General features: G+C 38.9%; 2 protein-coding genes across 2 annotated transcripts; one reads left to right on the plus strand and one right to left on the minus strand.

Annotated features, from left to right (window-relative positions):
• Positions 1-2888: 2888 nt before the first annotated feature.
• Positions 2889-5879, minus strand: OXLD1 (oxidoreductase like domain containing 1). The gene is made up of 2 exons (XM_070736768.1): positions 5726-5879; positions 2889-3848 (listed from the first exon to the last, which is right to left on the minus strand). Exons 1-2 carry the CDS (start codon positions 5801-5803, stop codon positions 3366-3368), a joined length of 561 nt encoding a protein of 186 aa, XP_070592869.1. The 5' UTR covers positions 5804-5879; the 3' UTR covers positions 2889-3365.
• Positions 5880-5933: 54 nt separating this feature from the next.
• On the plus strand, positions 5934-16070 carry CCDC137 (coiled-coil domain containing 137). The gene is made up of 6 exons (XM_070740238.1): positions 5934-6129; positions 8794-8921; positions 10002-10197; positions 11381-11463; positions 13985-14064; positions 14887-16070. The coding sequence occupies exons 1-6, from the start codon at positions 6056-6058 to the stop codon at positions 15103-15105; spliced, it is 780 nt and encodes a 259-aa protein (XP_070596339.1). The 5' UTR covers positions 5934-6055; the 3' UTR covers positions 15106-16070.
• Positions 16071-16841: the final 771 nt, after the last annotated feature.

Here is a 16841-nt window from a genome sequence, read left to right on the forward strand (position 1 = left end):
AATACTGCTATTTGTATTTTGACACTTGCTATTATTTGTCCAGTTCTATATTTAATGGATTGAGTCTCCTAATATATTTTCAACAATCTAATTCTTCCACTTTAATTACATATGTCTAGTTGTTTTCATAGGAAAAGGAGAGGGGCGGCATACAAATCTAATAAATTATTATTATTATTATTATTATTGAGAACATTTAGTTTCTTCATGAATAGTCCTCATTTTATAACCAAATATGAAGTTTTTAAATTGTGTTTTAACCACTTATACCATTTATGCCATGCTTTGTAAAATTCTGCATCTTCCTTCTCATGTAGCTCCATTGTTAATTTGCACATCTCAGAACATTCTAAGATTTTTCTAACAACCATTGAGGATGTGGGGATGGTATCGGTTTTGCAACTCTCCTATCAAATGAGCTCAATTTCATTATTCTCAGATTAATATTCCCAACATAACTACATTTGTGATTCATCCAGTGTAGTTATGATTCACTGGTTAAATGGATGAGTTTGCAAATATGCTAAACCCTTATTCTACTCTATCAACCATAACTTCCTAGCTCATCAAAAGTAGTATACTAGTGTGCTGGATCCACAAATTGTACTTAGTAAAAAGCAAATATCACATTTTCACAATGTGGGTGTACAGACTTTGTCTACATACTGTGCGGAGGTCTTATTAACTTGGAGAAAAGGCAGCATGTATATGGGGAATAAATATTACTGTATAAAATACCATTGTATTAATAACACTACATCAAAATATAAAGAGATTTCTTAAGGAGAGTAGATGATGTAAATGTAGATGATGGAACTGTGCACAGTACTGTATACCCCTAAGTAAAAGTAAAACACAGAAGATAGCTGCATTCAGACATAACAGCAGGCCAACACAACCAACATCTGGAAGTAGTCAATAGTCTACTTTTGTGAGTATGTGTGCACTCTTGAATCAGTGTTGACTCCTTTGTGATTGGCTGGAATAGTCCCTTCAGTTTTCTTGGGAACGATTTTTGAAAGTGGTTTGCCAAAGCCTCCTTCCTAAGGCTAAGAGAAATACTGGTGGGCCCCTGGTCATCCAACTGGCTTTGATTCCAAAGTAGGGTTAGAACTCACCACCTCTGTTTAATGCCTGGTGCTTTAATTCTTTATACTAAATTGATTCATACAGTGTACACAATCATGATTATTCACCTAAAATATAAAATAAAGGGAACACTTAAACAACACAATATAACTCCAAGTAAACCAAACTTCTGTGAAATCAAACTGTCCACTTAGGAAGCAACACTGATTGACAATCAATTTCACATGCTGTTGTGCATTCAACTTTGTACAGAAAAAAGTATTCAATGAGAATATTTCATTCATTCAGATCTAGGATGCATTCTTTGAGGGTTTCCTTTAGTTCCCTCGGAGAAGGACGGCATACAAATCCAATTAATAAATATTTTTTGAGCAGTATACTGTATTTGTAAATGCATTCTAAATGCTGTGAAGACAGTGGGATGTTCTAACTTACCTCACCGCCAGTTTGCTTCCTCCCACGCTGCATGGCCCGCTACGTGGCCACGCAGGCAGCTGCATTCTTTGCACGGGCATGCACAATGCCAAAAAACAAGCAAAAAACAGCACCATAAAAAGCCCAAAACAAGATAGCCAATCATGTGCAGTGCTGAAAACTTGGCTTTTGTGCATGTGTACAAAAATTCCAAAAAGAAAAAATCACACACACACATACACAAAATATGGCTGCATCCATGGACCAGCACCAAAAGAAACGTCTCTGTGACATCACTACCAGTGTGAATTGGGAGGAACCCACCTCTGTGTGAAGATAGGAGAAACAAGCCTATTCCTGTTTTCAGCCTCTATCAGAAATGAAAAGAGAATGGGATAATATGTTCTTCCCTAGATGATCGATGAGGCCAGATTGACTCCTCACTAGCCAGCCAGTCAACAAGCTGGTTGTAGTAGTTTTCCTGTGTGTCAGCGAACCAAATAGCATTTGAGAAATAAATCACATTCCACTCCTGTGTTCTCACACAATGTTTGATTTATTAACATGGCCATTTTGGATTCGTGGCTTGTTCATTCCAACACTGAACTTCCCTTCAGTTCCCATCCAGGTTAAAGTTCATTTCACATCCCTACACCCACAAATGCAATCATGTGGACCAATCCGGTGCAGGGATTACTGGCTTCTTCATTTATTCAGTTGACCTTGGACTCTGTGTAAAGGAATGTGTGTTGGTATCAATCTCTCTTCCCCCCCCCCCTCTGTTTCCTTAACTCTGCTAACTGTGTCAGGCCAAAACCTCTGACTTCACACAATGCTTTGGGCCTGACACTATGAGATAGAGGATACAGCTCTGCAATGGTATTTAGTGTCATGATAAATTGCAAAGTTCAGAATATACGTCCCTTCAATTCTGCAGTATCATACCTGCTGGCAGATGGAGCAGATATTTCTTTTTACCACGGGGCAGCAATATAAGCATTTTATAGCTATACAGAGTGACTTAAGAGTTAGCCCAGGAGCTTTTGCATTTCAGCAAGTTGATGGGGAAAGGAGATGAATGGATCCTAAAGGAATTGTCCTGGGCTGAGATCTGAAGGCACAGACACACTAACAAAGATAAAGCTAGGTCTGGTCAAAATATAAATAAATCTCCTGGGAATATCTTGTACGTCTGGTTTAGACTTAAGGCAAGACCACAATGGGGCCTATTCATTTTTACTTAGCATAATGTATGAACCCAAGCTTTAAGATTTAGGGTTATCTATAAACACATTACAACTTGTTCAGCAACCACATTGAAAAAACATACTGCTTCATTGCAGTGAGTGATCCTACTTTTCTACTAAAAGATGTTGAGACTGAAATTTGGCACATATTTATTTAACAAAGAAGGAATTCATTTGTTCCTAGCTGCCCACTTAAATCAGAACTCCTTTACTACAATACTATGACAAGGGTGTCCAACTTGCACCCTGGATGCATCATGTGCTGGCCACGCCCACCCCCATTTTAGTGAACGGGGGGAAAGTCACAATACCTCATGTGATGACGTGACACCAAGGGTTTGATACCCCTGATCTATGAGATCAATGTGACATTCCAAAAACATGTGAAGCACAAACCCATAGTAGGTCATACCAGGTATCATCCGTCTGGCTTAATTAAATTACATTTTAAAAGAAGACAGTAATACAATAATATACACACAGTCATTCAAACGCTTTATATAAAATAAAATATCTCATCTCTTACGGAAGGAACCATAAATAATTAGCTTTTCTTCTTCAAAGTCTCCTATAGTCTGAAACCATGTGATACATGTGCAACATTTATCAAAACTGTCAATCTTTCTTCATACGGAACTTAATTTCCATCTTCAGGAACATTTTAATATTTTCATCCTCTATATGTTTCTCCACAGCTGCCAAAGCTTGCTCGCCACCATCCTTGTAGTATTTCAGAACCTCTTCTGCATAAGCAATCCAGACGCAGTTGTGGCATCCACTCATACAACATGTTGTGGGAGGGAGAAGCGTTGGTGGGGTGGCAAAACTGTTCCCTGAAGAACCAGTTTCCTTCTGAGAGCACAACTTATCCTGCAGGGAAGCAGCCTTTTCGGTGCCGTTACCGCTCTCTGCATCTGTGCAAAAGTGACGCTGTACATTGCTTAGTAGTGCTGCAGGGAGCCAGCCTATATTAACCAACCTCCCTTGGCAGGATCTTTTCAGCAGGGCCAGTGTTGTTGTATCACTAGCCTCAGGGCCCCAAAACGGATATATATATACTTCTGGCAAGAACAAAAACAAAATTAAACCCCAGTATGTCTATCTTATTTCCAGGACATCCAACCCATCTTTGAAATCAATCCAAGCAAAGATACAATCTACAGAATTTCACTTATTTATCCAGAAATATATCATGCCTACAGGAGCTGGATTATGTTTCACTTGTGATTTTTCAGTACATAAGCGACAGCATTTCACTCTCTTCTCTTGATGATGCTCTGAAAACAAAAATCAACCAAGTTCTGGTGAGATCCTGACTCTTCTTTCTGATGTGTGACCATATAAACATTGAAAACTGTGCATTTAAGTAGATTCAGATTTTTTTAAAAAAATGACCTGTTATGAGAAAGTTGACTTTGGAATGCATAATTATATGGATACTATAAGCAATATATAGTATATAGAATGCTAGTATTTATTCCAGAATATATTTTGAGTAGTATTTTCTTCAATATGGATTTTAATGCATGTTACAGACTAGTTCAGGAAAAACTCTGGATGGCCTCATTTTATGTGACTCTGGGACAGCCACTATCTCAGCCCTACTCACTTCACAGGGTGGTTGTTCTAGGAAAAATAGGAAGAGGGAGATGTATTAGATACATTTGCCACCTTGAGTTATTTATAAAATATAATAAAGATGGGATATAAATTGAATTAGATTGGGTTGGTGGATGTAGCTGAAAGGACTTTATTGGTTCCTTAGTCCAGCATTCGCCCACCCACCCCACAAAGGCCAAATTAGCTGGAAGACAAAACTCTTGTTCTTTTCCTGTCATCTGGTAAATGGTACTTAGCAGTGTCTGATCCTAGAGAAAGTCTATGGCCATTCTAACTAGTACCGCCCACTGATAGTTACATCTTCCACAAATTTGCCCAACCCTCTTCAGATGTGAATTAATTTAGCAGTTCAACATAGACTGTGTCAGAAGATTTCATATAAGTATATATAACAAATAATTAAATTAAGGGCACACCTAAAGAGAGATAGGGAATGGATTCATATATTGTTATTACTACTAGAGTCTTAGGCACTGAAAAATCAAAACAAAAGACCCAAAAGAAAATATGTCAAGGATGCCACAATAATTTGAGAGATGTTTTGGTAATATTCTATCTTTGTATGTGGATTTGGGATTTTTTTTCTTATGCACCAATACAAGTGTTATTTTTAAATTAATACACACACTAAAATTAATCTTAGCTTAGATCAATGTTCTATTTATCTTTATTTCTGTTCTCTAAGAAAGAACCTATAGAATAATTTCCAGTTTTACAGTTTCATAAAACAGCCTACTGAATACTGAACATTTCTTTCTCAATCCTGAAACCATGCTAGCATGTAGTTTCCAACCTGCTGTTTCCAGATAGCTCAAGGGACTGGAGTACAAATCTCTTGCCACTTGCCTGTGTTGGCTGGGACTGACAAGAATTAACATCCAACACACCTGGCAGGCATCTGGTTGCTTAGTCCTATTCTAGAAGCGAGTCAGAAATCAATTTTGGCACTCTTTGAGGTTATGATACTAAGATACAGTAATTCCCCTTTGCTGAACAGTCATTATTTCAATTATCTACTGAATCCTAATAAAGATGCTAACTTCAAAGGACCTTAGAATCAGAAATGATTTTTTTAACCATTCAAGATAATCCTTGAACACTGTTATTTCACAGCACCTTTTGATTATGGGACTGACAAGCTGAAGACCACTTTATTGTCCTTAAAATAAACACTGCCAAGATCAGACTTTTAAATCATAATAGTGGTTAAAACAGAACAAACCTAATGGGATGGTTTAATTGAAAATGTACCACTTTGATTTATTTGGTAAACAAGCAACCCGCCCTTAGCATTTTGTGTGAGCGTAGCTCAACTGTGATTTTTACCCACTAATTCCCCCGGCTAAAGCTCTCACCTGACCCGATTCTGATGTACCAAAAGTACCCGCCAACCTGCGACAGCAAGGGCAGCAGAAACCCCCCAAATGCATCATCTCTCCGGGCGCCTTTAGGCAACCCTGTCTCCTTCGCCGCCTGCCGGGAGTGACGCCTCCTTCGTCCAATAGCGATCTCGATTCTGCCCTAACTTCCGATACAAGTTACAAGTTCCACCAATTGGAAAGCGCTGATAGAGGTTAAATTGCCCCGCCTCTCCCGGAAGAAGACCGGGAATAGAGTGCTTACGCAAAGGAAGACTGAACTGGGAAGCGTATGCCGCACGTGTTTGCGTTGGCCAGAAGCAGCAGATGGGCAAAAAGGAGAAGAAAGTTGCTGTGGCTTCCGCCACCCCGCGGAAGGGGCTTCTCCCCAGTGGTAGTAGGTCTGTATCTACCCGGTGACCTGTTTGTGTGTGTGTGTGCGCGTGCACGCTGAATTTAAAGCGCTTGTCTTATCGTGTCAGGGACAGGTAAAACAACCCTGTAGGGTTAACCAGTTTTATTACTGTCTTAACTCACTTATCATAACAGTCATGTTTAAAGCTGCCCAGTGAATGTAGAACTTCTTTCTCTATACCCATGACTGCATCTCAAACGATCCACTGTTAAATTGAAATTTACAGATGATACAACAGTGATTGGTCTCATTCGAGACAATGAAGCCGCATACAAATGGGAAGTTGAACAACTAGCCTCATGGTATGACCGGCGCAATCTGGAACTGAACACACTCAAACCATAGAAATGGTGGTAGACTTTAGGACAGGGGTGGGCAATTAATTTTGCCATGGGGCCGCATGAGAAATTGGGATGGTTTTAGAGGGCTGGACTAATATAATTATTCATTCATTCATTTCATTCATTTATTTAGATTTGTATGCCGCCCCTCTCCGCAGTTCTACCCTCTTCCTTGTTTTCTTTCTCCCAAATTGCCCCCCCCTAAACACACACACACAAAGAGCACAAACCTCCCCCTGTTCCTTATTTATTTATTTGCCCCTCCGCTCTCCTCCCCCTCCTCCCTTCACTTCCTCACTTGTACTGCCCCTCCTCAGCAGCCAACACCGTAGCTCCTGGCTGGCCCCGCCCCCACATTATCACAATAACACTCACTTATGGCACAATAACACCCAATATGGCATGAAGCCGGCCGCCCGCCTTCCTCCCCTCTGTGTTGGCCGCTGCCGCCTCCCCCAGCAGCCCTCTGCCCTTGCATCCTATCCTCTGGCCTGTTGTCGTCCCCCCCCCCTGTTCCCGTCGCGGTTGGGCTGCTGCTACCCTGAGCCTCAGCAACTGCCTCCCCCTCCCAACCCGCTGCTGGCACCACAGAGAGGAGAGAGCCGTGAGGAAGGAGGGATTGTTGTTGGTGGGTGCTTTTTTGTCCTGTTCATTCCAGGCGCTTGTTCTCCCCCCCACTCCATGGCTTCCTCCTCCAGGAAACCGGTCACATAGCAGGTGAGCCGGATGCGGCCCATGGGCCGCCCCTTGCCCATGTCAGCTTTAGGAGAAACCTGCCCATACTTTCACCTCTTACAATACTAGACAACACAGTATCAATAGTAGAGACCTTCAAATCTCTAGGTTCTATCATATCTCAAGACCTAAAATGGACACCTAACATTAAGAAAAGCACAATTTAATTTATTAGATTTGTATGCCGCCCCTCTTCGGAGACAACAAAGGATGTTCTTTCCGTGCCAACTCAGGAAGCTCAAACTGTGCTGATACAGTTCTACAGAAGAATTATTGTGTCTGTCATCTGCACCTCTGTAACTGTCGGGTTCAGTTATGCAACCCAACAAGGCAGACAGACTTCAGGGGATAATCAAAACTGCACCACCCCCCCCCCCCCCCCAATTACTGCCAACCTGCCTTCCATTGAGGACCGGACTGCATGAATCAAAAAAAGGGCCGTGAAAATATTTAGTGACTCCTCTCATCCTGGACATAAATTATTTCAACTCCTCAAAACAATGCTATAGGGCACTGCGCACCAAAACAATTAGACACAAGAACAGTTTTTTTCCCTGTACTTCGATCTGAGCGCATCATATGAAAATACATCACACAGTCCTAGATGCTTGGGAAGTATTCAATTTGTGATATTGTGTTATGAAATCCAGCATATAAATCTCATTTGCTGAGTATTACTGTTTTTTGTGAATAATAATGATGATGATGATGAAATAATGGTGCCGCCTGAAGACAGCAAAATAGAAGAGAAAGAATTGGAGAAGATAACAAAATACAAAGACCTGCAAATAGAAATAGAACAACTATGGGAAAGGCAAGCAACGGTAACACCGCTAGTAATAGGGGCCTTGGGTGCAATCCCAAAACAACTGGAGCACCACTTGAACATAGGCATTGACAAATTTGCTATCAGTCAATTGCGGCTTTACTTGGAACTGCTTCCATCCTGTGATGATATCTAACACAGTCAAACATCCAGATTTGTCTATCCTAGTTCCTTGGTAAGGACTCGATAGGTAGACAAAAATGCCAAACTCAGTCTGAACATCTGGCTGACTGTGCAATGAATAATAATAATAATAACAACAAAACAACAACAATAATACTGTAACTAACTATATTATTATTAATGTATATACATAATATAAAGTATATTAATAATGTATTAATAGTGTATTATTAATCGATACCTAGGAAGCTGGCAGCAACCTCTGTCTGTCTGTCTGTCTGTCTGTCTGTCTGTCTGTCTGTCTATCTATCTATCTATCTATCTATCTGGATTTCTATGCCACCCTTTGTAGACTTACAAAACTTTTTTTTTTTTTTTTACAAAACAAGAATAAATACAAAATACAACGTATAAGAAACCCAAACCTAAAATCTGATTCTAAACCCCAGGATTATTAAAAACAGATACCCACATTCATCCTATTACAATCATACACTCATTAGAACCAGTCACTGGTATTTGTGACACTTTTTAAAATGTTCAATTGACTTGAGTTTCATGTTTAATGAATAAAAGAGATAATAATGTTAGCCGTGCCAACATTTATCTCTTGTTTTTATTTCAGCCATGTGAAGAAAAAGACAAATTCAAAACCAGATTGCCTGAATCAACAAGAAATTCCGTATCGGTTGCGAGAAATCATGAACAGCCGAAATGAACTAAAAAACCCCACCCACAAGAAGAAGAAAGCCGGTAAAAAGCAGCTTTACGATTTGATATTCAGTATATGTTCCAGCAATTAACCAGAAATTCTTTTTTTAATCAGAAGGGTGGAAAAGTCTGGGATCCCAGAGCTGCATGGGATCCTCACTCTCCTTTTTGGTCCTCTCCCTAAACTCTCTAGTGATGGCACTGAAAATCATTTCTCAAGGTTTTGGAAAAGAATATAGGATATGCCCCAACATAGCTTGAAGCAGTTTTAAAAATAAAGAAAATCCCATTTTGGCTTGGTTGGAAGATGGGCGGTTATATAAATGTTTTAAATAAATGAACAAATTTCCTGCAGAAAAAGAGCACTGAATAATTTAAGGGGAAATGTTGACTTACATCACACATTTTGTTTAGCCTATCCAATTTGCCCCCAGAGCTTGCCATCAGCCCTCTAAATAAATAATAAAGAGGCTGTTTATCATCAAAACCTAAGCTTAATAAATTAGATAAATAAATCCACCTCTGTTTTATAGTAGCATTACATGCATACAAACATGCTATATTTGTATTCTGTAAAGTTGTAACTGTTTTAAATTTACATGGAGGGAATACAAGTTATAGATAATAAATGCGGACAATACTTTTGTAAATATGTTTTATTTTGTGACCAACATTTTAGATATGCCCTTGTGGCTGGAGTTCTTCAAGTGCTTGCTATAAGTAGTTCTCTAGTAACCAGGGATACAATGCAAATAGGCACCATATCTAATTAATAAGTTCAATATTATATTTGGTTGCTCTCTGGGCCATAAAATAATGGTGATGTACAACTAGAGAAATCCAAGATGGCTTGTTAATAGCAGAATACCTTTTTCCTACAGATCCTAGAAAATAGTTTTTATTTAGTATTTCAGGTTTCTTCATTGACAGATAACTCTTATTTGCTCAGCTAGGGGTCAGTATTTTGCAGAATGACTATTTATTTATTTATTTATTTATTTATTAGTTGGACTTGTATGCCGCCCCTCTCCGAAGACTCGGGGCGGCTTAGGGCTCTATCTGTTTCCTACAATGTCCATGAAAGTTGTTGGGCAGATTATAACATCCGTGTTCTTGGCACAGCAAATAAGCAGAGGCCTCAGTCAGAGGGTGACATACCAGTACCAAAGTTCAGGAGACGGCAAGGGGAGACGGAGTACTCGTACAACAAACGTATGGACCGGGAAATTGAACATGTGCGCTTTCTCACTGAAAACCAGATACAGCGTGAGCCTGAAAAAGAGAAAGAAGTCCAAGAAAAGTCACAGAGGAAAAAAGAGTTAAGTTTGAATTTGCAGCCATTACAATAGGGTGATGCTACAGTCTGAATGCCTTGAGAGGAATTTGTCATTAATAATCCAGTTTTCCTTATTTCGTCCTCATAATTCTAGAAAGTTAACTTTTGGGCCAGTATGTTTTGATTGAATAGTGGATTTTTCCAAGCCACTGCCAATTTTTCTAGCCATTAGGCCTCAAAGGTTATTACTGACCTCTGCTCACCAAATGTAGAATTAATCCCAGAACTAATGTGTAAGAATTCCATCCTTCAGGAACTCCTGAATGATATTCCATTTAGAAGAGGAGAAAATGAATTGGTTAATAATAATAATAATATCTATTCTTCCTCTTCTATGTCTTAACTCAGTTCTGTTCTTTTGCTTAATAGTAGTAATTCCTTTGTCTGGAATCTTTATTTTTCATCTTGATTCAGTTAAGACCATACTACTCTTACAAACTGCAATGGAACCTAAACTTGATTCCAAGTTTACATGCTTAGTGTAACATCCTTGACTGGCTAGAGCAGTTGTTCTTTGGGGGTTGAACAACCATTTCACAGGGGTCGCCTATGACCATGGGAAAAGACAAATTTCCCTTTGTGTTAGGAACTAAAGCTTCTATTCTGGTGCCTTGGAACATATTTTTACAATCCGACCAATCAGGCGTTTACAGTGGGGATGTCCCTCTGACCTTCCTGCTAATCAGCTTAAAGCTCTGTTGGGAGAATTGGCGCAACATGAGGAACTGTATTAAGGGGCCACGGCATTAGAAAGGTTGAGAACCACTGGGTTGGAGGATACATTGGTTCTTATCCCTGTATAGAATACTGTGTAGCCTCTCTATTTCCAAGTCTGACTGAATTTGTGAATGGTTCTTTCTTGACAAGGCCCATGGAAATTTTTGTATCCTGTATCTGAAGTTAGCTGGGGGAAAGATCGAAAGCAACATGAGAAAATATTATTTTACTGAAAGAGTAGTAGATCCTTGGAACAAACTTCCAGCAGACGTGGTTGGTAAATCCACAGTAACTGAATATAAACATGCCTGGGATAAACATATATCCATCCTAAGATAAAATACAGAAAATAGTATAAGGGCAGACTAGATGGATCATAAGGTCTTTTTCTGCCGTCAGTCTTCTATGTTTCTATGTATCCTTTGTTTAATGAAGCTTGTTTCTCTAGATTTCAGAAGAAGAGGCTGGAAAAAATCCGTAAGCAAAAAACAGAGAAAAAAATAACAATGCTCGAGAAGGACCTTCTCAAAGGTAGGGTAATAATTTGCCCAGAAAATACTGCCACTACCTTGTAATATTTTTGCATCATTGCGGATGCTATTGCAGGGATTTTTTAAAAAAAACCCTTCTCCTTCAATATATATTTATTTGTTTGTTTGCTAATTTAGTACAAAGCCCAAAGCCCACCAATTTCCTCCATGAAGGAAAAAAAGGACAGTTAAATCTTATAACAATAGAAACAAAGCAACAAAACAACCCAGGCAACAATGAAAACGTACATACACAACTCAAAGGGACTTCAGCTACCATACCAAAAGTTTGGTTGATGAGCCAGGTACACTAAAACAAGCCAAAAACAAAACAAAAAATTCCATCTATTTAGACATCCATACTAAACCCCTGCAACAAATTTCCCATCTGGGTACCAACTTTTTCTGTACATTTTGGGTAGCATTTCATATAGAATTAGAGAAGCCCCTGAACTTGTTTTGTAGCAACCCAATGACTTAGATAATTAATCTGACTTCCATGGAGAGGGGAAGGCTGATAGCATAGAATGGGGTTATATTTATTTTATCAATATGATGTAGTAACATAATTTATGAAATATCCATGTACTATTCCACATCTGTAAGCAACCATAGCAAGGCAGCCACATAGAAAGATTTAAAGAAAGATTAATAATAAAATAAAGTTTTATAATGATTTGACCAACTAAGAAACACATATATGGAGCATTTGATGTGGAATAAAAAATAAATAAAGTCGATATCCACTGAGACCTGTTCCAGAAGACTTTTCAAAGCAAGGGCACTGTTGCAAAAAATAATCTCTTTTTGTGATGAATCTGTATAGAAAGACTTTCTTTGAAAAATTTAATGCATGATCATGATGATGTCTCCGAGTCTTTGGAGAGGGGCGGTATACAAATCTAATAAATTATGACGATGATGTGGAGCTGGGGTTGTTTCTGAGGAAATACTGTATGTAACATGGCCACATATGGAAAAGACGTGTCAGAATTTTGGTATATTCAGGAGCTAGTTTGGATTAATATTTTAAAAAGCAGGAGATCATGGTCCCTCTTACACATGAAGGGTGACTGGGTGAGTTTGGGCCAGACACTTTTCTCTCAACCCAATTCACCCCCCACAGATGCTGTAGGGAAAGTAGGGGGGGGGGAGGAATATTGTTTGTGTTTCCTGTTTTAAAAATAATAAAGGCAAGATATAAACAAACAAACAAACAAACAATACTATGTTTGCAAATCGCAATAAGCTTTGGTTGGTTTAAACGGTTGTTGAATAAACTCATCGATTGAGTCTGCCCAGCATGCTAAACTAAAAGCCATGGTTTATAAATTACAGTGCCTAGTGTTACACAATAAAGCAAGCCAGAAAAAAGCCATGGCTGTTGGACTTAGTACCAGCCCATAGCTTTAGATAATAAGATAGATTTGATTATTTGGTAAGAATCTGAATCCTTTTGCTTTTGTCCCCCTGAAAAAACGGACGGCTGAATCAAAATCTATTCCAATCAAAGTTTCTGCAGATGAAAGGAGCTACACATCATAAGCACTGCATACGGCTGGAAGAGCAGAAGCAGCTTATGTAGCAAACCCATTATTGTAATTTGTCTGAAAGGGGAATAAACATTTTAGTGAACCACTAGTGTGCTTCAGGTGGTTATCAGCCTAATCGTGCCAGAATACCACTCTCAATGGAATATGTTCGCTTCTGCATCACTTTATAAGTTAGTGCTGTGGATTTTGATAGCTCGTTAAGAAGAAATTTCTTCTAGGAGAGAGATTTATGTTTAGCTGATGTCTGAGATAAGAGACAGTTGCATCGGTATCAGAGCTTGGTAAAATTGCTTTTTAAAGTAGAGTGGTTATATGAAAGGCATTGGACTGCTTGATCCCTTCTTGTTTCTCTTTGTTTTAATCCGGCTCAACTTTTGTTTCAAAGCACAATATGAAAGAGAGGTATTGTAGTGGATAATGGAGTCACAGGTTGGTCATTGGGAATCATAGGTAGAATCTCTGAGAACAAAGTACATAATAAAGCATTGTGAGCCAAGTGCAAAGATCAGATACTTGATATCACAACACAATTTTCATGCAGTCTGATTTTCGGATGCAGAAGTGGGGGGATATAATATGGATTTTATTTAACTGGATTTTTAATGTTTTATACTTCCAGGAATCTCCGTGTGTGAGTTGGGCTGCTATATAAATTTGTTCAATCAAGCAGTGATGTGGCAGTATTGCTTTAGCTTTTATTCCCTGTGTGTCCAATCACACTTTGCCAATAAAGAGAATTCTATTTTTATTGTTATTATCTGCTTGTGGCTAATGTAAAATATGGGCGGCTATAAAAGTATTTTAAATAAATACAATCCTTTTGACAGGTGGCTGTACCTAGAGTAGATTTCCGGCTTAAATGTGCTTGCTTGTGAGGCAAAAGAAAAAAGAAAGAAGCATGTAGAATTATTTTGGAATTTTCTTTGCAATTATCAGTTTTGGAACTTCCTTCTTTTCATTCCCTTTTAGATTCAGTAGATTTTGGAGAAGTTGCTCTACAGCCTCCCACACTTACTGCAAAACCCAGGAACAGTGTTATCAAGGATCAGGTACCTCATTTTATTGAGCAAAGTTCTACTTCTCTTTTCTAATTGTGCCAGTGGCCATGCAAGCTTCTGCTTTTGCTGTGGAAGGGATTTTCCTGATCAGCAACAAGGGTCAGAATAGATTACTGATTGGTATTTAATGGTATTATGTTAATCTGCATTGGTTGCCGATTAACTTCCGGTCACAATTCAAAGTGTTGGTTATGACCTTTAAAGCCCTTCATGGCACTGGACCAGAATATCTCCGAGACCGCCTGCTGCCGCACGAATCCCAGCGACCGATTAAGTCCCACAGAGTGGGCCTTCTCCGGGTCCCGTCAACTAAACAATGCCGGTTGGCGGGCCCCAGGGGAAGAGCCTTCTCTGTGGCGGCCCCGACCCTCTGGAACCAACTCCCCCCGGAGATTAGAACTGCCCCTACTCTCCTTGCCTTTCGTAAGCTCCTTAAGACCCACCTGTGTCGTCAGGCATGGGGGAACTGAGACATCTCCCCCGGGCATATACAATTTATGAATGGTATGTGTGTATGTATGTGTGTTTAGAAAATGGGGTTTTTAAAATGTTTTTAGTAGAAATTTAGATTTGTTATAAATTGTTTTTCACTTCTTGTGAGCCGCCCCGAGTCTGCGGAGAGGGGCGGCATACAAATATAAATAAATAAATAAATAAATAAATAAATAAATAAATAATCTAGCTGCTCCTAGAGTTTTATATTTTTTAGACATTGTCTTCTTAAAGTTGAGTCTCTTCAGGATTGTGCTCAGATTCGATCCATATCCATTTTCCCTCTTCATGATTCTTCAGCTTATTTTTCTTTCCTTCCAGGGTGATCAGAGGCGGCAACTTCTGCTAACGTCTCTTTTGGGCTCTGGTAGTAAAGCCAGTGTTAAAAAATCAGTCCATGACTCTCTCGCTCGCCAAAGGATCGTTCAAGAGGAGAGAGAACGTGTTGTCCAAGCTTATCGGGATATAAAGAAAAGGAAACAGCAACAGCAGTTGAAGGAAAGCTTTCTTGCTATAGACAAACTAAAGAAACAAGCCTGAGTTGGCAGAACGATTCTGTCATTCCAAGAAACACGATGCCGTTACAAACCAGTTGTAGAATGATGGCCCAGTTTACTGTGTTTCTCCTTTCCACTTTGAATGAGAGTAACCAGCAACACTGATAAGCAGATTAACAGCTGAGCAAGACATGCTTTGCTTTTCTGAGCAAACCAAACTCTTTAAAAAGTGTTTCTTGTATGCCAGTTTGTTAAATTTGTAACATGAAAAAATCACAGCCCACCTTTCCACTCCTCTACTTCCAAAAAGATTAGCAATTCAAATTCACTACAAGAATCAGAGCCATTTTTCAGGTACCAATCTATTATGATGTTTCCCATAAGCCTTCTGATGATGAAGAAAACTGTTCTCCAGTTAGACATTGCACTCCTTTTGGATTTTTTTAAAGTCTATGTGTGTTTTCCCCATTATCAAAAACATTTGTGAAAAGTTTTTGTGGAGAAAAAAAACTTTTGTGAAAAACCAAAACAATCCAGGCTGTGTCCCTCTTTGGAGTTTATTTACCAGTTTCTGAATCAAAATCAGAGATGTGTTGACGGGCTTGGACTATGATAACGTTCAAAATGTTATCAGAGGCAGATGAATCAGATTAAAACAAATGTATCTCTCTTGTTGAAAATGATATCCTTGCAGAAGAGAAAAGGGATTGCTACTCCGGGTACAGCTACTGTATGGACATCCACCTTTGATGGATGGAAGTTCTCGAGAGTATAAAGTAGAAGGTACACTTTCTCGGCAGAGGGAAGGAAGCAACATATTATTTTGCAGAGCATTTTTCCCAACTTTATGAAAGCGATCAGAGTTAAAAAAAATTGCCATCTTGTCTTTCCCTTCCAAATCCTGGTGCTGTTGTACAATAACAAGAAGATGTATTGGCAAAAACCAATGAAAGAATTTAAATAGGGAAATAAAGCAGCATTGCTGTGCCCAGCAACAGTCATTCTATATTCTTGACTCCAGAAGTCAAAGTTATTTTAAAAGTGGTGTGAAAAATGACTTCCAAAAAAATAATAATAATCAAGCGTGTATTTGTAGGATGAGGTTCTCAAAGCAAAGGTGATTGGCAAAATTTTGAACAGTCCATAAAAAGCAGAAATAGTTGATTGATTGGAGGAGGGGGAAAATCAAAAATCCTTAGTTGGGAAATACAGTAAGATCAATATTGTATTGGACAGAGAGGTAGTTGATTCTAAAGAAGATATTGCTGGCCTGTGGGCTTTGGATGATGCAGCACATATTTGTCAGTAGATGGCAGGGTCTGTATGCAATCTGGAATTTCTTGAGCAAGCTCTCTGAAGCAACACTTTTTCTTTATAATGGAAGAATGTGGTACAGGGAATATCCTGTGTATATTTCCTATAATTCCCCATGCAGTTATCCGTAGTTTTAACAGAATTTCTGATGTTTCAGCTAAAACCTTTTTAAAAATGAAACAGGACCTGTAGTTTTCTGTTATCTCTGGGTGTATTTTATAGGTCAGTGATGGCAAATATTTTGGGCTTGGCATGTAAAAATTTAGAAAATGTCTAAACTGACCGCTGGCATGTCATACACACATGAATAGAATAGAATAGAATTTTTATTGGCCAAGTGTGATTGGACACACAAGGAATTTGTCTTGGTGCATATGCTCTCAGTGTACATAAAAGAAAAGATACATTTGTCAAGAATCATGTGGTACCACACTTAATGATTGTCATAGGGGTCAAATAAGCAAT

Source organism: Erythrolamprus reginae, chromosome 2 (genome assembly GCF_031021105.1).
Source record: "Erythrolamprus reginae isolate rEryReg1 chromosome 2, rEryReg1.hap1, whole genome shotgun sequence".
In the NCBI taxonomy this organism is placed as follows: Eukaryota; Metazoa; Chordata; class Lepidosauria; order Squamata; family Dipsadidae; genus Erythrolamprus; species Erythrolamprus reginae.